Raw genomic sequence first — 26,889 nt, 5'->3', positions numbered from 1 at the left:
TTGTCCTGTGTTTCAACTTGGCACAGCTGAAATAAAACTGAGTGTTCTGCATGTGGGTATAATTCTCCTACATCATGGATAAGATGCAGCTTGTCTGTGTGTCAGTGTGTTACATCATCATTTTAACATGGGAAAGACTCAACAGTGAGTGTAACAGGTAAGCTAGCTGCCATTTTTTAACATTCTTCAACTTTAATGTTCTTCCATTTCACCTGGAGTTTTGAATAAACAAGAGATTGTTAAGAATTCAAGAAAGCATCATTTAATGTTTGTATTTCTTTGTTTGACCACAGAAAGTGTACAAGGAGAAGTTTGAGAGAGATAAAGGCAAGTCCTCCTATTCCATAATGATGGAACCTCCTGAAGTGAGACACGCGATGAATGTGGCCAAGACTCAGAGTAATGTAAGCATTCAAATATGTTTACTTCCCCATTTTCAGTGTTCTGTAGTCTTCATCTTCTTGCGGAATGAAATCCAGTTATAGATGAGTTGTGAATATGAGGTCCATATTAATAAACTAAGGACAAGTGTTCTTGGACCACAAGACCATAAGAGATATGAATAGAATTAGATCATTGAGTATCTCCACCATTCCATCATGGCTGATTTATTATCCCTCTCAAGTCCATTCTCCTGCCTTCTCTCTGTAACCTTTAATGCCCTTACTAATCAAGAACCTGTTAACCTCCACTTTAACTACACCCAATGAATTCAACAGTTTCACCACCTCTGGCTAAAAATAATTCTTCCTCATCTCGGTTCTAAAAGGACATCCTTTAATTCTGAGGCTGTGTCCTCTGGTCCTTGACTCTCCCACTATTGGACGCATTCTCTCTGAGTCGACTCTATCTAGGCCTTTCAATGTGTGGTAGGTTTCATTCTTCTAAATTCCAGTGAGTAAAGACCCAGAACCATTCTTAGGGTGAAGCTATCTCATACCTATGCATTCATCCTACATGATGCAATCAGTCAATTAACTATTGTCACAGCCTAAGGCAGCAATTGAACCAGTATAATTTAAGTAAGGCATCTGTTGAATTAAGACAGATAACATCCGCTGAGCTTTAATTTGCCGCAAATAGGTGAGAAGTTAATTCACCGGTGTTGTAGAAAAGCAGCATCTATCATCAAGGACCCCTGCCACCCAGGCCATGTCCCCTTCTCACTGTTGCCGTCAGGGAAAAGGTACAGGAGCCTCAAGTCCCTCACCATCAGGTTCAGCAACAATTATTACCCCTCAACCATCAGGCTCTTGAGCCAGAGGGGATACTTCAATCACCCCAATACTGAACTGATTCCACAACTCATGAACTCACTTTCAAGGACTCTACAACTCATGTTCTTGATAATTATTGCTTATTTATTATAATTCTTTTTTCTTTTTGTATTTGCACAGTTTGTTGTCTTTTGCACGTTGGTTGTTTGTCTGTCTCTGTCATGTACGGATTTGCAAGGATTCCACTGTACTTCTTTCTATTTACTGTAGATGCCCACAAGAAATCTCATGGTTTTATATGGTGACATATATATATTTTGATAATAAATTTAATTTGAACTTTTTGAACTTTGGTAATCTAGGTTAACTGCACAGGTTTTCAATCAAACAATAATTAGAAACTGGGCAGATTTTGAACTAATATTTGACTTCATTGTAAGAAAGGTCACAGATGTCAAAATTAATATGTTCCATCAAAACTTTAGTCACCTTATCTGGTGCCTTTCAAAATGGTCCAGTGTCTGCTTTGTTATTTAGTTATACAGCGCACAGTAGGGCCATGTGGTCCCAGCAACCCCCAACAGACCTGGTTAACCCTAGCCTAATCACAGCACACATTCCACGTACAGAGACTCCTTACAGAATGGCACCGGAATTGAACTCCAAACTTTGCACGCCTGAGCTGTAATAGAGGTGCCCCAGCTGCTGGGCCACTGTGATGCCCTAGTACCGTTATCTACCAGTTATTAGTACTATTTACTCTTCCTTAGTGACATATACAAAATGCTCAACAGGTCAGGCAGCATCTGTGGAGAGGAATAAATAGCTGACATTTCAGACCGAGAGCCTTCACCAGGACTCCTCTTACTTCCTCCTTTACTCCTCTTTTCACCTCCTTTTCTCTCCCTGGCTTTGAAATATTAAAGAATCAAAATCACTTTTTCTTTCTTTTCAAATCTTTCTATTGTTATATACAGGAAAAATAACGAGTACATCGAAGTAACAACACTTACAATGCCTCAAAAAAAACATTATCTTAAAGATTGAAAAAAAATTTTGTGATAACAAAAAAAACCTACTAAGCAGAAAAGTGAGAAGAGAAAAGAACCCATTAGGTATACAACCCCGGAGCCATGCGTCATACAAAAAGCTTCTAAAAATAAACATCAAACTGCCAGCAAGAAAAGAAAATATACTAAAAAAATTTACGATTAGATCGTGGAAAAATTATATCAACTAACTCAAATGATAATAACGAACAAATGATCCCCATCTTTTATCAAAATCAAATAAAGGTTTAAAAACACTTTTATTATCACTGACATACGACGTGAAATTTGTCATTCTGTGGCAGCAGTCCAGTGCAAAGACATAAACTTCTATAAATCCCCAGAATAAATAGTGTATAAAAAGGAATAATGGGGTAGTGTTCAAGAGAACTGGAAGATCATAAGACGTAGGAGCAGAATTAGGCCATTTGGCCCATCATGTCTGATCTCACCATTTGAACAAAGCTGTCTTATAATACCTCTTGACCCCATTCTCCTGCCTTTGCCTGTAACCTTTGATGGCCTTACCTATCAACCTCTGCTTTAAATATACTCAATGATTTGGCCCCCACAGCTGTCTGTGGTAACAAATTCCACAGATTCACCATCCTCTGGCTCAAGAAATTCCACCTTCATCTCTATTCTAAATGGATGTCCCTCAATATGACCCTCATGACTGCGTGGGTTTCCTTCGGGTGTTCCAATTTCCTCCTGCGGTCCAAAGACGTACCAGTTGGTGGATGAATTGGTCATTGTAAACTGTCCTGTGATTAGTCTGGGTTGCTGAGCGGCATGGCTATATATCAATAAGTAATAAAATAAAGGTATTCTGAGGCTGTGTCCTCTGGTCTTAGTTTCCCCCAGCATAGGAAACATTCTGTCCACATCCACTCTACTGACGCCTTCCAACGTTAAATAGGTCCCTATATCTTCATTGTCTTATATTCTGATACCACAAACTCAAGTAGCTGTTGTTTATTTTTCTCTTTAGTACACAAAACAAACAAACCTGAACAAAAGGACAAGCAATTTGTGTAGAAGTGATTCAGCAAGCTGCAGTCTCATGAGGTACTGTGGTGATGATGAAAAATATTTCCATCTTTCAGATTCAGTACAAGAAGGAGGCCAAATCCCAGTTGGCATACACTTCTGTGGCAGATCGACCAGATATTATTAAAGCCACTGAGGCTGCCAAGCTTATAAGTGATGTAAGTACATTTCATGGTTTTGCACAAAACACTATTAAATGTTTCCCAGATACTTGTACAGTCAGTTACAGGAGTTCTATATGTTCTGACAGATTGGATATAGAACAAAAGCACGTGAGGAGGCAAGCCGTGGTATAATCAGCCTTGGACGCCCAGATATTGAACTTGCCAAAGAGGTCTCCAAACTTACCAGCCAGGTAAAAGAGACATGTAAACAAAAAGCTGGGATATTTTTAATAACCAGACAAGCATGACAAGTCTGTGAGGATTAAGATTATCGATAAAGTCAAAATGCAACAGACTCAGTTATATCTCATCAGATCTTATCAATCCTCAGCATGCTCAAGCTGTCTTTAACTGCTTTAGACATATTGGTTTTGTAAGGTCTCATGTAGCATGGTACAGTGAAAAACTTATTTTGCAAACCACCCAGAAATATGATTTCAAAAATCTGAGAACTTTGAAGACGTACAAGAGAAAAGCAATAACAGGGTACAGAATATAATTCTACTGTTGTGGGAGTTTCCATTATTGGATACTGTTACCATTACTGGTTTCTATGACAAACCTCAAGAAGCAAAACTAAGTCAGTCAAACTAAGTTAATACAAATTGTATTATAAATCATGAAGGTTAATCTGTTGCAGGGGTTCCCAACCTTTATTACGCCATGGACTCCTACCATTAACAGAAGGGTCCATGGACCAAGGTTGGGAACTTCTGATCTAGGATTCATTTGTACTTGAATTCTCCCTACCCTCACTTCATGTTAGCTATTAAACCTGTAATAGGTTTCTCGTATAACCTCTTACGCCGTAATTTGCACTTCTTCCTTGCTTATTATTTATTTGTGTAGGACATTTGCTATCAATCTGTATATATATATATATATTTTTGGGGTAAGTGCCTGGACTTTGTTTAGATAATAGATGTAACTGGGAGCACAGTAATACTAAACTAGTCCTCCTGTTTATTTATTTACTTATTGACATACAGCATGGTGTAGGCCCATCCAGCCCTTCAAGCCACGTTGCCTCAGCAACCCCTGTCAACCCCAACTTAACCCTAACCCAATGATAGGACTATTTACGATGACCAGTTAACCTACCCCGTACGTCTTTGGACCGTGGGTGGAAACTGGAGCAACCGGGGAAAGCCCACGCTCTCCACGGGGAGGACATACAGAGACTGCTTACTGAGGATGTCAGGAATGAACTCTGAACTCCGACGCCCCAAGCTGTAATAGCGTCATGCTAACTGCTACCTTACCACAGAGCCCAATTATTTGGCAGGGATAAGCAGGGTAGACTAGATTAGCTGCCGGGGTCTCTGAAACAGAGAAGGCTGAGAGGTGATTTAATAGAGGCCTCTACATTTAGAAAAGGTTTCAACAGAATCAGAGAGTGTATGCAGAAGAGCAAAACTCAACTCAACAGGGGCCATTAATAGAAAATAAGGAATTCAGACACAAACACCGAACATCATCACCCAAAGAAAGGTTAGAGTATGAAACTCGCTACTGCAATGACTAGCTAAGGTGAACAGTGTAATCAATAAGTTAATTATACTAATTTAAAGCAAGTATTGGTTAATTGATTAAAAATGAGAGGGATAGTCTGATAGAATTAAACGGGGAACAGATGAATGCACCCTTGACTGGGGAATAACTATGCTTCCATTGACAGGGATGTTGTTAGAACTTGAGGATTTGGGATATTAGGAAAGGTTGAACAGGTTAGAACTTTATTCCCTGGAGTGTAGGAGAATGAGGTATAATGATAGAGGTATAAAAAATTATGAGGGGTATAAACTGGGTAAATGTAAGCAAGATTTTCCTATTGAGATTGGGGGGAGGCTAGAACAAGATGTCATGGGTTAAGGGTGAAAGGTGAAATGTTTAAGGGGAAGATGAGGGTTAACAACTTCACTCAGAGTGTAGAATGAGCTGCCCGCAGAAGTAGTGAATGTGGGTTTGATATCAACATTTGAGGGAAATTTGGATGAGTACATGGATGGGAGGGGTATGGAGGGCTATGGTCCAGGGTGCAGGTTGATGGGACTGGGCAGAATACCAGCTTGGCATGGACCAGATGGGCTGAAGGGTCTGTTTCTGTGCCTTAGTGATCTATGACTCAGTGACTCTATAATTGTTTGGACTGACTATCCATGCCATGTATGCCAGCATGTAATGGCATCAACACCAGACTTCGAGGTGAGTGGTCTTTGCACACTTTCTATTCATGCTGGCTTGAGCATCAAGCTAGCAGCCTGGCCTCGTTAAAAAACAGTGAAATGCTACGGAAGTGGCAAAAAGTCAATTGCTATGGAAATGGCAAAAAATGTCATCCAGTGCACCATAAGGCACAGAAGGAAACAACACAATCCTTTCCATGTGTTGACTATTATGTATAATGGGCCAGTAAGGGATAGAAAAAACAAAATCAATTTAGAGATTCAGACAGACACTTAACCATTGGTTTGTGTAAGCAAGTGTAAAGAAGTCATTAAACACACAGTGGCCACTTCATTAGGTATCTGCAGTATCTACTAAAATAGCCACTGAGTGGTCATGTGGTCTTCTGCTGCTGTAGTCCATCCATTTCAAGGTTTGATGTGCTGTGCATTCAGAGATGCTCTTCTGCACGCCACAGTTGTAACACATGTTATTTGAGTTACTGTTGCCTTTCTGTCAGCTTGAACCAGTCTAGCCATTCTCCTCTGACTTCTCTCATTTTTGGGAAGGGGAACTTAGTGGGTATACTTCCTGCCTATTTGCTCCACACTCCACACTCACGTCAAACAAACTTTACATGTTAAACTGTGTCTGTCCCAAAGATCTCAATTTAGCAATTAGATGGTTCCTTTGCACCTCATAGGAACTGGATTAAAATAGTATATACTGCATTGTTTATTGGCAAGTGTACTCCCTACAAATGCCCATGTTACACATATAAATTCTGAGCAAGGAATTATTCATCCTAGTATGTCCAATACATAAACGTGTAACTTGTTCCTTCCTTTTATACCCATCACTCAGAGGCCATGTTTCATACACTCAGTAGCCACTTTATTAAGTGCATCTGTACACCTGCTCATTAATACAAGTATCTATTCAGCTAATCATGTGGCAGCAACACAATGCATAAAGCATGCAGACATGGTCAAGAGGTTCAGTTGTTCAGATCTACCATCAAAATAGGGAGCAAATGTGATTTAAGTGACTTTGTCCGTGGAATGATTGTAGGTGCCAGATGGGGTACTTTGAGTATCCCAGAAACTGCTGATCTCCTGGGATTTTCATGCACAACGGTCTTAAGAGTTTACAGAGAATGGTGCAAAAAACAAAAAAATATCTGACGAGTGGCAGTTCTGTGGGTGGAAACACATTATTAATGAGAGAGGTTAGAAGAGAATGGCCAGACTGGCTCAAACTGACAGAAACTCAAAAGTAACTCAAATAACCACACACTACAATATGGTGTGCAGAAGAGCATCTCTGAACACACAACATGCTGAACCTTGAAGTGGATGGGCTACAGCTTCAGAAGACCATGAGCATACACTCAGTGGCCACTTTATTAGGTACACAAGGTACCTATTTAAAGTGGCCTCTGAGTGCTTTTGTGAGGGTATTTTCTTATTAATTTAATGATGCCCCAGTAACCACAATGTTGCAAAAAAAAAAGTTCCTACAACTGGTAGACAAAAGTTCCAATCACTGCATTTATGAGGAAACAATAACTACCTCAAAAGCATTTGAGAAAAGCCAAAATGTATTATATTGAGTATAAAAAATGACATCGAGCAGTATTGGTTGTTCTTCACTTTCCAAAGTTTCATTTCAAAGGTTGGTTCTGAGTGTAACAAGCAGGAAGGAACATACAAAGGAATAATCTCACCCTTAAGGATGTGTTGTTAAACGTATTTTTATTACGAGTTTTTTTCCTTGTAGTAGAACCAATTTCTATATTGCTTCTAACCTGTTATTAGTCCAGGAGTGAAAACCATAACTAACTGCTGTGAATTTAATACTTTCTTTGTGCCAAGCTTGCAGTTATATCTGAGCAGCCCTTAATAAATATTGACTATCACTCTGATCATGCCCATCTTGATACACTTCATAGGTGGAATATACCAAACAGAAACTCAGAGGCCACGGAGCTGCTTCATATGACACTCCTACGATGAGGGTTGCAAAGAAAGCAAACATACTCTCAAGCGATGTAAGATAAACTTCAGTGTCAAGAGTCCCTGTACAGTCTTCCTGCAGTTTGTATTGTACTCTGAGAGTTAATCTTTATTAGTTTGTACTTATAAAACTTGATATACAACCCAAGGATATTTGCACGTTCACAAAGAAGCCAGATCAGTTGAATAGTAAAGGGAAATATTTGAGGTAAGAACCCAACCTTTTGGGTGCAGTCATTTTTTTGCTGCTTAATTTACCCTGTATGACTCCACACGCACAATTTAGATAGCTATTTTGCCCCACTGTTCAACAAAGGACAAACATTCTTTTCTTTGTTGAGTCTTTTTCTATGAACATATATCAATTTTTCACTAGGTTTTGACCTATCAGATAAAAATATTTTGCTGTTTCTTAAATAATTCTCAAATCAGCGCCTCCTCGATAATTCCAGCTAACTGTCTGAGACACTAATACATTTCTCGCCTCTTCCCAGCTTTTCCCCTTTTAATACTTCATTGTTCTTTTCCTTATTTTTGAATTACTTACATTTTTGTAAATTCTGATTTTTGTTCAGTACAGTGGAATTCATAGCTGCTGGGTGAGAATTTCTGAAATCTCCCTTTTTTCTTTAATCTTTGACTTTTTTCCATTTTCTGACCAATTGCATTCTATTTTAGGATATACAGAAGGAAGGATACCTTTTTTTTTCATATTGAACTATTTTGAGTGAATGTTTTCTCCCTTCTCTTGAAGTGTTTACTCCCACTTTTGTAGGAATTGAGGATTTCTGAAGGATTTTACCATCTGCATTTTGTGCCCCACGGCCAGAAGTGGAACATTGAAAAATTTTGTGTCTATTCATAATATCAATCCTAGTACGTTATGAAAATTTGATTCAGAATCAGGTTTAATATCACTGGCATACGTTGTGAAATTTGGCATTTAGCAGCAGCGGCACATTGCAATACGTAATAATAAAACTATAAGTTACAATAAATTTACTTAAATAAAAGAAATAAATAGGTAATGTAAAAAGAGAGAAAAAAATACTGAGATAGCTTTCAAGGATTCGTTGTCCATTCAGATAACTGATTGCAAAGGTGAAAAAGATGTTCCAGAGACATTGAGTGTGTGTCTTCAAGTTCCTGTACCTCGTCCTTGCTGATACCCATAAGAAGAGGCATGTCCTGGGTGATGGGGCCTTAATGATGGATGCCACCTTTTTGAGACAGCATCTTCTGAAGGTGTCCTGGATGCTGGGGAGGGCAGTGCCTAAGGTGGAGCTGGCAGAGTTTACAACTTTATGCATTTTTTTCCAATCCTGTGCAGTAGCCCCCCCCACCCCACCCACACCAGACAGTGATGCCATCAGTTAGAATGCTCTTCACAGTGCATCTGTAGAAATTTGCAAGTGTCTTTGGAGACATACCAATTCTCCTCAAACCCCAAATGAAATATAGCCGCTGTCGTGCCTTCTTTGAAATTGTATCAATATGTTGGGCCCAGGACAGATCCTCAGAGATGTTGACACCCAGGAACTTGAAACTGCTCACCCTTTCCACTTTTAATGCCTCGATGAGGACTCGAGTGCATTTCCCTTGACTTTCCCCTTCCTGAAGTCCACAATCAATTCCTTGGTCTTACTGATGGTTGAGTGGAAGGATGTTTCTGCAACACCACTGTTACATGGCCTGGTCATTAGTCGTTCATATTCGGGCATTGAACATCCACAAGTTTCTTGCAAGTGTCTGAAAACATCTGGCAAGACTGGGTTTTCCTTTTTCAATGATGATTTTTGAATGAATAGCAATTTTTTGCCCACATTCTTACTTATTCCTTCCTTCGTGACCTCTTTTTGCAGCTGTTTGTCCATTTTGTTGCCAGTACTGATATCCCTGAATGGCCTTATCTTTGTAATTTGATTAGTAATAAATACACTCCTTTCCACACCTTTATTTGTTTGAAAATGTTCAATAACCACTCCGCTTACTGTTCTTTTGATCGTATTGAATTCAACAGATTGACATTTCCATTGTGGGAGCGGCACGGATACTAACAGGGATTTTTAATTCATATGTAGATTAAATACAAAGAAAAGTTTGATAAGGAGGTTAAGGGAAAGAGACCACAGTTCGATTTGAAGGAGAGCTCCGGATACAAGTCAATGAAAGATGCAACCATTTTTGCCAGTGAAGTGAGTATTGAGAAATTTCCCCTTCCAGAGTCAAACTATGTTTTCTAAATGGCTTGAAGGTTCAGGAGACAAAAAAAGTGTTACTCTAGTCAGTAAAAAAAACTAACAATCGTTGACCTCCTATGGTTAAAAATACACAATTCATGCTGTGGATTTATACAGATTCCCATTTAATGAAAAACAGGACGGAGAGGAGGATGGTCTGAAAGCAACTGATATTCATATTTTGTTTTGATGTGGAAGGAGGTCACTCATCCTATTAAGTCTATGCCAGTTCTCAGAGCAATCTCATCAATCCCATTCCTGGATGTATTTTTCTAAATCCTATTCCCTCTCGTGCCCATTAGCCCCCCCCCCATTAACCCATCAGTCCACCATTGGGATGTGGGAAGAACCCAGGACACACAGACATAACCCATGAGTTCACTGTGGGAGCATGTACAGAGGATGGAATTGAATGAGGAATACTGGAATTGTATGACAGCAAGTGTTCCTGCCCTGTCACAGTGCCATCTGATTGTTTTGTTTGTGCCAATCTTAACAATATCTTCCCGAGGAAGAAGTTATAAACTATCCACTTATAACAGGAATTCTGCAGATGCTGGAAATTCAAGCAACACACATCAAAGTTGCTGGTGAACGCAGCAGGCCAAGCAGCATCCTAACAACATCCAAGCGAGGTTAATAACTCATCAGGGGTGATTGATAAGTTCATGGCCTAAAGTAGAAGGAAATGAGTTATTAACTTCAAACCTTCTGCATAATCACTCAAAGAGTTGAACTGCACGTGCATGTAACGAGAGCTGTATAACTCATCTCCTTCTACCTTAGGCCACGAACGTATCAATCACTCCTGCTGTGGACACTTTCTGGAGATCCAAGATCCGTATGCTCCACAACCGCTGGACTATGTGTGTAAATGTAGGAGGGGGTGATATTGAAAAATAAATGTGCTAGGTTTTCTAAAATTGACTCCTTCTACCTTAAGCCACAAACTTATCAATCACCCCTCATAGCTTCATCTCTCTTACATGCTCATCGGCTTCCCTGTGATGCAGTTGATACCTATCTATATCGACCTGCTGTAGTTCTTCATTCATGGGAAGAAACCCACAGCATCTAAAGATCAAACACAGGTCCCTGGAGCTTTGAGGCTTTGGCTGACAGTAAATCAGTACCCATGGTCATAATCTCATCCACAGATGTATGTCCCTATCTATTGCCCCTACAAATTCCAGCCAGCACTGAAGAATATCAGCAGAGGCAACCCTGGCCTGAACATAGAATCACATCTCAAGAAACTAGAAGGGTTAGACGGCAAGTAAATAACTTCCACCCAGTTGCATGAATCAATTGTATAATTGTCTCTTTTCTACAAGTTTGCTTGTCACAAACTTCATTGTCCAGATGCAACAAAGGAAGGAGAAACTAGTGCTTTCTCTCACTCATCCACTAAGTGCTGACTCAAATTAACAAGGTTATCAAAACACTTGGCTATTGAATATTGGGGGAAAAGAAGTATTTTTAGATTGAATGTTTTGAAGATAAACACTGATGGTAAAGCCGGTGGATCTTTGTAGTGCAGTGGCTCAAACTTGGCAAGTTAAGAGTATATCTTGCAGCTAAAATACTTCAATGATAGTATTGTTAACATAGTATTGTAATGCATTATATTGATATATTATTAACCAATGGTTTTATTGATACTATTCTTATCAGTTTCTGTGAAATATTTACAATATTGAAATGATTCTACAAGAACTGATATGAATCATTATCAATCTTTGAATCATGTAGCTAATGTTTCATTCTCCCCTTCTCCTCTAGATTAAGTACAAGGAGGATCTGAAGAAGATGCACAAGCCTGTGACAGATATGTCTGAATCTTTACAGATGCAGCATAACCTCTCCACTAGCAAGTTGTCAAGTCAAGTAAGCACTTGAGCTAACAAATCCATGTTTACATCATAACTCATTCCTGGCTTGGTCTAATATGCGTTCAAAATCTTTAACACTTTGCCTCCTGTCTAAAACTGACTAGATTTTTCAGCTGGACACCCCTGGTAGTGACCTACTTACCATCCCTTGCTATTGTTTTTTTCTTATCAGTCATAAATAACAATATATAGTCGATAAAACCTCACATCTTTTTAAACTTACTTTTCTTTTTGAATTACTAATTTCCACCCTTGAAAAATCCATAACTTTCACATTTTTTAAAATTCTAACAAACTATAATTTTTTCTTAAAAATACAATTCCACTATTCTTGCAGTTGTTCAGGAAATGAATGAAATCTTTTTTTTCAGACGTGAACATTAACATTTTCAGATGTGGGTTTTAAACATCTGTGTTTGAGGAATGGAATGCACAGCAGTGACAGACAAAGTGACATGATGTCATTTGGTGGGCCAACCATTAACAAACCAAAGTTTCCCTTGAAGGTGGGCCAACCATTAATAAGCCAAAGTTTCCCATGATGAAGGGCCAACCATTAGAAAGCCAAAGTTTCGCATGAATCAGAAAATGTTTAGATTTGTAGGGCTTCCACTCCCCTCATCTTCCCCAGGGAGAGAGCTGGGAGTGGATTAACTCATTGGATTGTATTTGAATGGGAAACAAATTGTTATACAATATTGGAACAGACAAATTTCACAACATAAACTGGTGATATTAACCTGACGCTGGTTCTGAATAGCCAACAATTTTCAAAATATGTTTGTTTTTGGAGTAATTTAACAAAAATATTGCTTTTATAAAGCACTGTTAGCATAAAAATCTTGTAATATTATTAACAATATTAATCAAAAATAATAGTAATATTATTAACCAATGGTTGTATTGATAACCATTCCTGTTAGTTCCTGTGAAATTATTATAATATTAACATTGTCAATATTGAAATAATTCAACAAGAACTGATATGAATGGTTATCAGTTCTTGAGACATACAAAGAGAGACCAAAACATGACCAAAATTTTTGTTAAAATTTAACAACTGTGCAGCTAAATGCTTGATAGTGATGGCGATGAACCTCAACAAGTCTCTACATAACAGAATTGAGGTACTGAATAAATGGCTACAGTAGTGATTAATCCCTGGAATAACCATTGATAACTGCCTACATAAATGTACACTTTGACAAGAGTAACTGTGTTTTCAGCTTTCTGTGAGGGAAGAAAATAAATTTACCACAAAGGATACCAAAACAAAATTGGGAAAGAAAAGCAAAGATTTAAAATACTTTGAAAAATTTACAAGGCATTTCCAACAATAGCTGTGTAAAGAATCTTATTAATTTTTTTCATTATCTATTGAAAAATTCAAAAATATTAAATATTCATGGATAAACATTTCAAAAATGATCTCTGTCATAATGTACATAATATAAATGCATATTTTAACATTTTTGCTTCAATTACAACATTAAACTCTCCTATAATTAGTTTTATGTTTTAAAAATATTCCCTGACTTTTAGCAAATCAATTTAATCAACATCTGTGGCATAATCAGTTCAAAGGAAATCACTTTGTTAATGGTTGCTGTGTCTGCTCAGCCAAAAAAAAGAAGGCATTTCTCGGTAATTCTGCTTCTTTCCATTTGGAAATGTTCACAACCATTGTGTGTACTCAAATGGGTCATAATCTATCCACCATATTTGGTTTTTTGGTTGGATTTCTTTCCTTTCCTTTTTTACATTTAATGAATATTTTAGCACATTTTTGTAGGTGGGCCAAACTGTACAGATTTTGTAGTCTCTTTGTTGAGGTGGTTTTTGACCCTCCTGTAGTACCAGTACAAGAAGGAGTTTGAGAAGAGTAAAGGTCACTACCAGCTGGTGGCCGACTCACCGGGGCATCTTCATCTGAAAGAGGCGACTGAGTTACAGAGTCAAGTAAGTCAGCTTAAGAGAAGTGAACAGATGCATGTCTAACTTTATTCTATTCACTGTGGTCAGTCCCATCCTGAATTTAGGAGGTATAATAGCAGAATGCTTACTATGAAACTGAAGTTCTACTGTAAGTTCAAAGTAAGTGCCAATATCAAAGCATAAGTTCGAAGTTCAAGTTCAAAATACATTTATTATCCAAGTACTTACATGTTATCATATACCAGCTTGGGATTCATTTTCTTGCAGGCATTGACTGGAAAAAAGGAATATAATATAATTTTATGAGAAGCTATACATAAACTAAGACTGACAAATAACCAACATGCAAAAGGAGACGAACTAGAACATGAGACCATAAGATATAGGAGTAGAAATTAAGTCATCTAGTCCATCGATTCTGCTCCACTATTTCTTCATGGCTGATCCATTTCCCTCTCAGCCCCAAACTGCAAATAAAAGTAATACTGAGAACATGAACTGTAAAGACCATGACATTGGTGTTATTTTCCAACAGGACCATCCTGTCCATCTCATTTTTCTCCTTTTATACATATTCCCTGCGCTTTATCCCTCTTATATGCCCATCAGCTTCTCCATGATGCTATTGTCACTTATCTACATTGATCTACAGTAGCTTTCCAGACATTTGAAGAAATGTGAGCACCTGACAGAAACACACAGGAAGAAAATCAAATGAGCTGCACAAAAGCAGCACCCAAGGATCAAATCCAGGTCCCTGAAGGTGCAAGGGAGCAGTGTCACCAAGTCCCTGTTAATGCTCAGGATAGGAGCATTGACTTCCTGCTCCCTCCTGTCCTATTTTAAACATCATTGAACTTCAAGTCTGAGAATAGAACTACCATTATTTACAAAAACAAATTATTACTTAACTGGATCTAGAACTTACTGGTCCAAAGCAATTTCAACACTGTTTGGTGAAGCCTTGTACATTAACAGGACATTCTGTTTTACAAAATTAGGAAATACATTGGCATCAAAGTGTTATTTTAACAGTGAAATCCATCACTATGTTTGGTTAATATCATATTTAATTACAATTAACTTTCTAAATTATTTGTTGGGTTAATTATTCTTTGTTGAGCCAATTACTTATGATGTTAAAGTTACATGGGCCACATATGCTTATTGAAAGAGTTAGTTACTAGGACTTTAGTGGATGGGGTATAGGGTAGAATAGGAACTGTAAAGGCAAAACGTAAAGCATCATCGTTTACTAAGAGTGGCCACACTGTACAATGTTTCAGATCAAATACAAAGAGCAATACGAGAAGGAAAGGGGGAAGGCAATGTTGGACTTTGAAACACCTGTTTACATCACTGCCAAGGAATCTCAGCACATGCAGAGTGAGGTAAGGCCAAGAAATGGGAGCATTATCACTGGGAACCTACGCAATGTCTCTGTCCTGCTGTTAGTGGTATTTTTCAACAGTAACTGTCTTTGAAGAGAACTATACAAGATTTCCAAATGTTAGGTGTTTGTATTCTTCAACTAACTGGACACTTCCAATGGTCTTGAAGAATGTTTTATTTGGAAATTGGAATGATACTTATATACAAGTTCTGTCAAACTTGTATTAAGTTTTATAACTGTACATTGTCACTGTGGCTTGAAGTTTTTTAATTTTACCTATAGTAACTGAACAAACACTGCCAAAGAACTACTTCAAAAATGTAATTTTAAAGTATATTTCCATATAATTAAAATTCAGTACTTGTACCCTTATCAAAAATGCTTCTTGCTTTGATAATGTACTTCCTGAAATGCTGATGTTGTCTGATGACTGTCCACTCACATTTAATTGTCATAGAGCAGGTGTTCCCAATCTGACAAACTTGCCCACCTAAAGTGGTCCCATTTGCCCAAATTTGGCTCATGTTCTTCTAAAACTTTCCTATCCATCTGCCTGTCCAATTGTCTTTTAAATATTACTATTATACCTGCCTCAACCACTTGCTCTGACAAGTCATTCCATATACTCACCACCCTCTAGATGCCCCTCGGGTCCCTTTTAAATCATTGCTCCCTCACCTTAAACCTCTGCCCTCCTGATTTTATGTTCCCCTCCCCTGGAAACAGACCATGTCTGCTCACCCTCTCTACGCCCCCCGTGATTTGGTATGCCTCTATTCGGTTGCCCCGCGGTCTCCTACCCTTCAATAAAGTCTGAGCCTGACAAACCTCCTCCTGTAAGTTGGGCCCTCAACTCCTGTCAGGTTTCTCATGTATTTCAAATTTCAAAGTAAATTTATTATGACAATTTATATATGTCATCATGAGACTCATTTTCCTGCAACTTACAAGAAAGTAAATCTTATTGGAACATAATGGCCAGTAATGTGAGAGGGTAACTCGAGGAGAGAGAGGGGACGAAATTACTAAATTGTGTTGAGCAATGCAATAGAAGAATTTGATTGCGCAGGGATTGTTTTAATGATTAACAATTTAGTTACAACTTTACCATTTATATTATAACCATATAACAATTACAGCACGGAAACAGGCCAATTCGGCCCTTCTAGTGCGTACCGAACTCTTACTCTCACCTAGTCCAACCGACCTGCACTCAGCCCATAACCCTCCATTCCTTTCCTGTCCATATAGCTATCCAATTTAACTTTAAATGACAATATCGAGCCTGCCTCAACCACTTCTGCTGGAAGCTCGTTCCACACAGTTACCACTCTCTGAGTAAAGAAGTTCCCCCTCATGTTACCCCTAAACTTTTGCCCTTTAACTCTCAACTCATGTCCTCTTGTTTGAATCTCCCCCACTCTCAATGGAAAATGCCTATCCAGGTCAACTCTATCTATACCCATCATAATTTTAAATACCTCTATCAAGTCCCCCCTCAACCTTCTACGCTCCAAAGAATAAAGACCCAATTTGTTCAACCTTTCTCTGTAACTTAGGAGATGAAACCCAGGTAACAATCTAGTAAATCTTCTCTGTACTCTCTCAATTTTGTTGACATCTTTCCTATAATTCGGCGACCAGAACTGTACACAATACTCCAAATTTGGCCTTACCAATGCCTTATACAATTTCAACATTACATCCCAACTCCTATACTCAATGCTCTGATTAATAAAGACCAGCATACCAAAAGCTTTCTTCACCACCCTATCCACATGAGATTCCACCTTCAGGGAACTATGCTCCATTATTCCTAGATCCCTCTGTTCTACTGCATTCTTCAATGCCCTACCATTTACCATGTATGTCCTATTTTGATTAGTCCTACCAAAATGTAGCACCTCACATTTATCAGCATTAAGCTCCATCTGCCATCTTTCAGCCCACTCTTCTAACTGGCCTAAATCTCTCCGCAAGCTTTAAAAACCTACTTCATTATCCACAACTCCACCTATCTAAGTATCATCTGCATACTTACTCATCCAATTTACCACCCCATCATCCAGATCATTAATATATATGACAAACAACATTGGACCCAGTACAGATCCCTGAGGCTCACCACTAGTCACCGACCTCCAATCTGATAAACAGTTATCCACCACTACTCTCTGGTGTCTCCCATCCAGCCACTGCTGAATCCATTTTACTACTTCAAATTCATTGTACTACTACTTATATTGTAAAGTGGGTGACAGGGTTGGGAGATACGTCTCCGGCAAAGGAGGTGTAAGGCACTCCTTCCATCCGCTAGCCTGCAGGTCACCCTTTGGCAAGGTGTAGCACCTGCTTAGCCAACCCCCCACCCTCTGTTCAGGGTCATGTGAAGCCATGGGAGCTGGTGGCAGATAGTCATATGTGCAGCTGGTGCAAATCACAAGTCCTGGTTTTTCAACCACTGATGCCGGGCAGACAAACTCTGAAGAGTATTGATAATGGCTGGGATCACCTGTCTTGTAAAGACATTGCCCAGAAGAAGGCAATGGCAAACCAGTTCTGTAGAAAAAGTTTGCCAAGAATAATCATGGTGATTGAAAGACCATGATCGCCCACACCATATGACACGGCACGTAATGAACGAACAATTAACGTAGAAGCTGAAAGCCAAAGCCTTTATCTAAAGTTCTTACTTACTGAAAATGCCTGATTTTGACAAACATTATGACTAGGAAAAGAAAACATGAAAACCAAGCCAAAAAGTAAAAAATTTTAAATTCAAGCCTTATAAATATTGAAGTGTGATTTTACTTCCAAATGCCTCACATGCTCTTAAGTTATTCCAATCCCTTACTCTCACAGTGATTCAGTATTTTCAATGCAAGTTAATGAATCTATTAGAATTCCATTGACTCTTTCTCATTAAGGGAAATATTACAGGCTGTTTCATTAAGTTTGCTCTGAGGTACAGCATCTTTTTGGTGGGTTGCTGGGCAGCACAGCTCAAAGGGCCAGAAGAGCCAGTTCCATGTTGTATTGCTAAATAAATAAATAAATGGAATGAAGCAGGCTTCCCATCAACAGTTAAACTTGAGCCTGACCCCTTCAATGTTAAGTGTTTCATTGTTGACTTAAAATGTCTCATGAAAACAAGGATTTGCTGCCAGGCACGGAAGTATTTTAATGACAAAAGAATTAATCCAAATATGAAAGGTGTTTCCCTGCATCTATCTTGCTTCACGATTTAAAAAGAAAGCTGACGTATACACTCAGTGGCCATTTTATTAGGTACAGGAGTGGAACCCAGGTTGGTCTTCTGCTTCTGTAGCCCACTCACTTCAAGGTTCGATGTGCTCTGCACTCAGAGATGCTCGTCTGCACATCACTGTTGTAACGCATGCTTATTTGAGTTACCTTTGCTTTCCTGTCAGCTTGAACCTGTCTGGCTATTCCCCTCTGACCTCTCTCATTAACAAAATGTTTTCACCCACAGAGCAGCCGCTCACTGGATGTTCTTTTTTTGTTTCTCACACTATTCTCTCTAAACTCTAGAAACTGTTGTACGTGAATACCACAAGAAATCAGTAGTTTCTGAAATACTCAAATCACCCCATCTGGCACTAACAATCGTTCCATAGTCAAAGTCACTTGGATCACATTTCTTCCCCATTCTGATGTTTGATCTGAACAACAACAGGACCTCCTGACCATGTCTGCATGCTTTTATGCATTGAGTTGCTGCCACATGATTGGCTGATTAGATATTTGCGTAAATGAGCAGGTCTACCAAATAATCTGGCCACTGCGTGTATCACACTTCTATTTGCAAAGAGAATTTATTTGATGACTTGTGAGTTCCCCTAATCCTCTAAGTTCCACCTTGCATTCGATGATCTCTCTCCAAAGCTTTCTCGGCACATAACACTTTCAGATCTCTCGTCTTCTGCCATCATCATCTCCGCAAGGAAAACCTCGTTTCCTCACCTTCAAATTCCAGCCAGCCTGAAACTTTTTACAAATGTTCTCAATTGATGTTGTTTTATCATTTAAGTTTCAGTGACTTGTCAACAGATGATTTGTAACCAGTTTCCATGACCCTCCTATATACAGACACTCTTTCCAGGGGTCATCTCAGAGAATTATTGAATGCCTGTTGAATATACTTTTCCTTCACGTTAAAAAGCTTTTCTCTGATTCTTCTCTTTCTTCCAAATATCAATAGAAACAATATAAAAAGGATTTGGAAGAGCACATAAAAGGCAGGAACCTTTCTGGCTTGGAGATTACACCGGCAATGTTGCATGTCAGATATGCTACTAAGATAGGCTGTGAGGTAGACAGCCATTTTCTTCTTTTTCCTTTTAACAATGTGAAAGTATAATCACTAATATATACCTTTAGATTTTGTTGAATTACATAAAATTTAAAATATTTATTGCAATAAATCATGGGAAAGATGCTACTATATAATTTTTAAACATTTTGAAGTAATATACTACTCTTTGGCTTGCCTATTCACTTACCGCTAAGTGTGTAACCAAGCCATTAGAGGGCTTTACTATTTAAAGACAGCTCATCCAACGTACTTTTGTGACTGTTTTCTGTGAAACCCTGAATTCTTGTCATCTAACTGTGTGCTTGTAATCTCTTCCATTTTTATACCGCAAAGATGTTAGTTTTTTCTGTTGTCTTTCTTGCCTTAGTGGCTGTGCAAAAACTTGATGGTAATATTGCATGACGAGCAGTAAATCGGATTTATTCCCAGATTCTTTGCAGCTTTCCTTTTCTTTCATTTGCTTACCTAGAAAGAGTACAGGAAGGATCTGGAATATGGAGTCAAGGGCAGAGGCTTAACGGTATTAGAGGAAACTCCAGAGATGATACGAGCAAAGAATGCGACGTACATTTTGAATGAGGTATGGGTGTTATAATTGGAGAACCAAAGCACTCCCTTGCTATACAGTTCTTAGTGTTATTGCTGGCACATTGGTCAGTGGCCCTGCAGGTTATTTTTCCACATTTTCCAATGTCCTAGAAGAAGGTGATTCAGCCCATTGAGTTTATTCTAGCTCTCAAAGCAATCCCATCAGTACCATTCCTACACATATTTCTTGCTATAATTGGTCATTGTAAATTGTCCTGTCATTAGACTAGGGTTAAATAGGTGGGTTGCTGGATGCTACAGCTTGTTGTGTCATTGGGAATAGACAAGGGTTAAATAGGTGGGTTGCTAGGTGATGTTGCTCGTTGGGTCATTGGGAATAGACAAGGGTTAAATAGGTGGGTTGCTAGGTGATGTTGCTCATTGGGTCATTGTGAATAGACAAGGGTTAAATAGGTGGGTTGCTAGGTGATGTTGCTCATTGGGTCATTGTGAATAGACAAGGGTTAAATAGGTGGGTTCCTGCGTGCAGTGGCTCGCTGGGTCATTGTGAATAGACAAGGGTTAAATAGGTGTGTTGTTGGGTGATAAGGCTTGTTGGGTCATTGTGAATAGACAAGGGTTAAATAGATGGGTTCTTGGGTGATATGGCTCATTGGGTCATTGTGAATAGACAAGGGTTAAATAGGTGGGTTACTGGGCGGTGTGGCTCATTGGGTCATTGTGAATAGACAAGGGTTAAATAGGTGGGTTACTAGGTGGTGTGGCTCATTGGGTCATTGTGAATAGACAAGGGTTAAATAGGTGGGTTACTGGGCGGTGTGGCTCATTGGGTCATTGTGAATAGACAAAGGTGAAATAGGTGGGTTACTGGGCGGTGTGGCTCATTGGGTCATTGTGAATAGACAAGGGTTAAATAGGTGGGTTACTGGGCGGTGTGGCTCATTGGGCCAGAAGGGCCTGTTCTGTGTTGTATCTCTAAATCAGGGTTTCCCAACCTAGGGTCCAGGGACCCCTTGCTTAATGGTTTTGGTCCATGGCTTAAAGAAGGTTGGGAACCCCTTTTCTCAATGAATAAATCTTTTCACTCACACATCCTGTGATTCTTCCTCCAGCCACCTGTGGCTAGGTCATTTACAAGAGCCAGTTAACCTCACAACTAGCATGAGCTTGGGATGTGGGAAGAAACCTGAGCATCTATGGATAACGGTTGCAGGGGTGTTGTGCTAACTCCACAACAGAGTTTAGGATTGAACCCGGCATGCTGGTGTGTTGAGGCAGTGCAGTACTTTGCTATGACAATGGCAAATGTTCAATTTGATGTAAATGTGGTGAAGATCTATCACTCCACCGTCATTTCTGTTAAGTAACTTTCAGAGTCCCACCCACCACGGAGCTAGGCACGGTAGCATGCTGGTTAACACAATGCTCTATGGCACTGAGTGTAAGATCAGGGTTTCATTCCTGCCTCTCTCTGTAAGGGGTTTGTACGTTCTCCAGATGCTCCGGTTTCCTCCCACATTCCAGCGACATGTGGTTAGGGTTAGTGAGTTGTAGATATGCTATGTTGGCATCCAAAGTGTGGGAATACTTACTAGCTGCCCAGTAAATTCTCGCCTATTAGACTTAAAGCAAATGATGCACTTAGGTAGGAACCATGTATCTATTTCTTGTCTGCATTGTATTTTGTGTTGTGCGTTTATTATGGGTAGCTGGGGAGTGGGCTAAGGGTAATATCTTCTTTGTTGATCACTTAATTACATTTAAATTGTTTCAACACACTTAAGCCTGCTTAAGTTTGCTCAATTACACTTAATTCCAGTTACAAAAATCATATGTTTACAATACTGCTGAAGTATTAAATAAACAACAGTCAATCTAACACCTTTGGTACAAATGTATCAATAGCAAAACTATGTCATATGTGGTTACCTTAAGTGTACACCTGTTTTACCACATATATAATAAATCACCTTCAAACGGTGATGCCTCAGAAAGGCAGCATCCATCGTTAAGAACCCCCATCACTCAGGACATGCCCTCTTCTCATTGCTACCATCAGGAAGGAGGTACAGAGGCCTGAAGGCACACACTCAACAATTCAAGAACAGCTTCTTCCCCTCTTCCATCCGATTTCTGAATGGACATTGAACCTTTGAACGCTTCCTCGCTAATTTTCCTCTCTTTTTACACTAAATTAATTTAAATTTTTGTATACGTATATACTTACTGTAATTAATTATTTTTTATTGGGTATTGCACCATATTGCTGCCACGAAATAGCACATTCAGATTGTGATTCTGCAGAGCCATTAAATTTGCGCAGATCTAACTAGGAGGAAATAACTCTTCTTCATTATTTCCTCATCTGTAGGTTAATCAGTATGTTTAGCTTCCTTTAAATAAAATGTGTCCAGATTCCCTATTTATCAAAGTCTTTAACATCGCTGTTGGAGTGAAAAACATGGAAAGTAATTTTTAAACCTGTAGGAGCCATGTATCTGTTCTCTATCTGTTTTGCATGTTTATTATGGTAACTGGTCACATGAGTGGGGTATAGTAAAAGCAAAGGGAATAAGTTACGTATTTGGCATTTTGCAGCTGGGGATGTCATATCTTTTGTTGACCACTCAATTACGTTTAACTCACACTTAAGTTTTTATCGCTTCAAGATTGTATGTTTCCTAACTGCTAATATAGGATTGAATACATATAATCAACTTTTAGAACAATCATTACGGGAGTGGAGAGCACGTCATACAAATCAATCAGGGTTGCCAGCAGCAGCAACTTGCCACTACAATGCTCGAAATAGAATTATATATGTAACCAACACAATTCTGCTTGAACTTAACAACTCTCAAATAATTCATGACTGCAGGTCTTCCACAGTCCTTAATTCCACAGAGTTATAAAACAATGTGGTAAGTTGTCTCTTCTTTCTCTTATCTCAGAAAGAGTACAAGAGATCGTTGGAGGAAGAAATAAAGGGTAAGGGGCTCGTGGCACATGCAAACGAAACACCTGACATGGCCAGAGCAAAGAACGCCACAGATATTTTAAGCCAGGTGAGTAGATGGTGGATATAAAAATTTTATTTATGTCCTTGCGTTAAGTTAAATGGTCGCCACACCATCATGGGCTGAAAGGCCTTTACTGTGCTGTAATGTTCTATGGTCTAATGTCAGTAACGTCCCATTAACGTAATAGCAATCATTGTCTAACTTAGTGATTGATTTTGAGTTGTAATTGCTTGGCACAATGTTTAATGATAATTTCGCTTGCACAGAATTCAAAGATTTGTCAGCTGGGTTGTATCCCCATTCCAGCCACGTGGCATTAGTTTCAGCACGTAACATTTCGGAACTTTTATTCCTACATTTATATTTTAAGAAGGAGAACACCAGTGAAGTTTTTGATACAGCAAAAAGAGAAAATAGAAAAAAAAAAGTGGTTTTCACAAATTCCAACCTCCCCAGATTTGTTTTAATATGAAAATCATGGCAGTTAATCAGTGCACATCAAGATCCTACAGACAATTATCTAATCGTGACTTTTTTTCTTTAGGAATCCCAAAGTGAGTTTATTAATTTTAAATTGTTACCAAGACAGCAAGGAAAGTACAAAGCAGAAATATATTTGAAAAGTCGCTTCCAATATTTACAGGATTTTGTAAGATGTGAATTGCTGCCTCCTTCATTATCTCTGCCTACAACCTAGCGAACAGAAACAGCATTCAAACAACAGATTTAAGACAATGTTTACTTGGTTCAGCTTGGCTGATCAGTAAACTAAATTGATTCAACATTTCACCTGTGAATGTGCTGGGGTCATCTATTGTGTCCAGTGCTCCTGATGTGGCCTCCTCTACATTGGTGAGACACGTCGTAAATTGCTTTGTCGATCATTTCTGCTCCTTCCGCCAAAAGCGGAACCACCTGGTGGCCAATCATTTTAAATCTGATTCCCATTCCCATTCCGAATGTCAGACCATGCCTTCCTCTTGTGCCAAGATAAAACCACCCTCAGGGTGGAGGAGCAACATCTTATATTCCATCTGGGTAGTCTCCAACCTGATGCCATGAATACAGATTTTTCCTTCCAGTGAAAAAAAGCTCTCTTCCCTCCCCTCTTGCTCTAATCCCCAGTCTGGCCTTTTACTTTGTCTCACCTGCTGATCACCTCCCCCAGGTCGCCTCCTCCTTCCCTTTCTCCCATGGTCCACTATCATCTCTTATCAAATGCCTTCCTCTCCAGCCCTTGACCTTTCCCGCTCATCTGGCTTCACCTATCACCTTCTAGCTATCCTTCTTCCCTTCCCCCAACTTTTTATTCTGGAATCTTCCCCCTTCCTTTTCAATCCCGAAAAGGTTCTCGGCCCAAAACATTGACTGATTATCATTCCATAGATGCTGCCTGACCTGCCGAGTTCCTCCAGCATTTTGTGTGTTTTACTCTGGATTTCCAGCATTTGCTGAGTTTCTTGATTTTGATTCATTAGCTGACTGGAATATTACCAAGATGTTTTCTAATGCCTGATCTTTTATTTTTAGGTAAAATACAAACAATTGGCTGAAAAGGAGAAGTCGAACTACACCACAGTCATTGACACGCCTGACATTATCCATGCTCAAAATGTGAAATACCTGAGCAGTCAGGTAAATACACATCAATCCCTCTCCATTTGTCATTGGCTCCACAGCCTGTGTATTTGATAAACATGATCTGATGCCCCTGTGAAATTCCTGTTGTGTGTTTGTGTCTTGTCCATCATCGTAAGTGACAGAGCGGGACCAACTTCAGGCAAAGCACCCATCCTTCGTTCTACATATTTCAAATCAAATCAAATCAAGTTTAATTATCATTCAATCCATACGTAGATACAGCTAAACGAGACAGCGCTCCTCTGGGGCCAAGGTGTGAAACTATTCAAAATAACAAATAAAGCATTCAAAAATAGCGAGTAACATAATTCAAAATAGTAAGCAAAGAAGCATATTCACTCAAAAAAACATATATGGTCCAAGACCCTGAGTGACAATGTCCAATAATTGCTGGAATAGGCTCCTAGCAGTGTATAGATGCACGCTATCCAGCCTGTCATTTCACCACTCGAACACAGGAGGGCAGCACCCATGGCAAGGCCAAGCCCCAGACGACCTCAACCAAGCTGTAGCTCTTCCACGTCTCTCACCTGGTCTGCAGACAAGCCCGAGGCTTGAGGTCTAGTTCTCATTGCAACTGAGGCTACACAGCTCCCATGTCAACTGTCCCCCCACCAGTCAAGGGTAACAGGCCTGCGGCAACTTACACTATCACTGTCCAATGGAGTCTTGCGATCACAAGTTAAGTATCTGAGACAACCAGCCCCCAATTATACTGCACCAAGTCCAATGCTTCCGAGTAGCGGGCAGCAACATGGTCTGCAGGCAAGTCAGCTCCTTTGTACCAAAACCAGCTCCTCGGACACACCAGTGGACTCCTCCGCTATCCCAACCAGCTCCTCTGATATCCCGACCGGCTCCTTTGACACCTCGGCCGGCTCTGCTGCCAACACCAGTCCAGTTACTCCAATCACCAGCCAGCTCACTGATGGAGTAGCCCTGCAGTATCCAACGTTTTTGGAGTAGAATTGTCTTTGAATCTTAAAAAAAAACAAATTCTACAAAGAAAAAAGCACCTTTGGTCGGCCCCTGAGAAGCCGCTTCGTTTGCATGCGCTGTCACCTTACTGGAAGTATTTAAGACCATTTAAGGCATGGTTACATCAGGACTCGAAGCAGGAAGGGGTGGCACAGTAGCATAGTGGTTAGCACAACGCTTTACAGCACAGGCAACCCAGGTTCAATTTCCACCATTGTCTGAAAGAAGTTTGTACGTTCTCCTCATGACAGCATGGGTTTCCTCCAGATGCTCTCACAGTCCAATGATGTACCGGTTGGTGGGTTAATTGGTCATTGTTAATCATCCTGTGATTACGCTACCGTTTAAAAAATCATGTGTTTGCTGGTTGGCGTGGCTTGAAGGGCAGAAAGGCCTACTCTGCACTGTAACTCAATAAATATATAAATAAGTAAGTATATGTCCAATGTATCATTAAGCTTGCTCTGCACTTCAGCCTGGTTCTGGCTGATCTTTTCTGACTAATCTCCATATCCTCTCAGAAACCAGATATTTTTGATCACATCTCGACTAGAGATGATGACTGATCTTCCACTGCCCACTGGGTTAGGGAAGACCCCAAATGTGTATGGAAAGAATGGGAGCAAGACATATGCTGGGATATTATTAGCAAGAGGGTGAGCCATCCTTTCCCAGCGGATGGCTGACATGTGGAAACTGTGCACTACCAAATGGTGCAGAGATGATTCTCCTCTGTTCCCAGCACATTTCTCTCCCCAGCAACGCACACGAAATGCAGAAGGAACTCTGCAGGTCAGGCAGCATCTATGGAAGTGAATGTACAGTGGAGGGTTTCAGGCTAAGAACCTTCATCAGGACTGGAAAGGAAGGGAGATGGTGCCAGAATGCGTGCCATGATAGCATCGTGGTTAGTGCCACGCTGTTACAGCTTGAGGCGTCAGAGTTTGGCAGTTCATTTCCAGCGTCCTCTGTACATCCTCGCCATGGTATATGTGGGTTTCCTCTTGGTGCTCTGGTTTCCTCCCATAGTCCAAAGATGTACTGGCTAGGTTAACTGGTCAACAAAGAGGCCATGGACCAACATATTGGAACGGGAATGGTGGTAGGAATTGAAATGGTTAGCTACTGGGGATAGGAATTGAAAAGCTTGGCCACTGGGATTTATTGCCTTAATAGTTGGCCTAGGGACTACACAGTTTTTGGCTGTCTTGATTTCTGCATATATGTCATGTTTTCCGAAGTTC

The 26,889-nt window shown here is 39.7% G+C and overlaps 1 protein-coding gene across 11 annotated transcripts in view; it reads left to right on the top strand.

The window, feature by feature from the left end:
- Window positions 1-26,889, top strand: part of neb (nebulin) — a 355,138-nt gene that overhangs the window by 273,311 nt on the left and 54,938 nt on the right. For all 11 annotated transcript variants that reach the window (XM_072258677.1, XM_072258676.1, XM_072258675.1 and 8 more), the window contains exons 123-134: window positions 294-404; window positions 3,373-3,474; window positions 3,567-3,671; window positions 7,598-7,696; window positions 9,743-9,856; window positions 11,684-11,788; window positions 13,648-13,752; window positions 15,015-15,119; window positions 19,344-19,454; window positions 19,927-20,037; window positions 22,958-23,071; window positions 24,557-24,661. In XM_072258677.1, coding sequence (XP_072114778.1) covers window positions 294-404; window positions 3,373-3,474; window positions 3,567-3,671; window positions 7,598-7,696; window positions 9,743-9,856; window positions 11,684-11,788; window positions 13,648-13,752; window positions 15,015-15,119; window positions 19,344-19,454; window positions 19,927-20,037; window positions 22,958-23,071; window positions 24,557-24,661 — 1,287 coding nt within the window. The remainder of the gene's footprint in view (window positions 1-293; window positions 405-3,372; window positions 3,475-3,566; window positions 3,672-7,597; window positions 7,697-9,742; window positions 9,857-11,683; window positions 11,789-13,647; window positions 13,753-15,014; window positions 15,120-19,343; window positions 19,455-19,926; window positions 20,038-22,957; window positions 23,072-24,556; window positions 24,662-26,889) is intronic.

Source organism: Mobula birostris, chromosome 5, assembly GCF_030028105.1.
Source record: "Mobula birostris isolate sMobBir1 chromosome 5, sMobBir1.hap1, whole genome shotgun sequence".
Lineage (NCBI taxonomy): Eukaryota > Metazoa > Chordata > Chondrichthyes > Myliobatiformes > Myliobatidae > Mobula > Mobula birostris.
The sequence above is the reverse complement of the archived record's forward strand: the minus strand, read 5'-3'. Positions and strand labels throughout refer to the sequence as shown.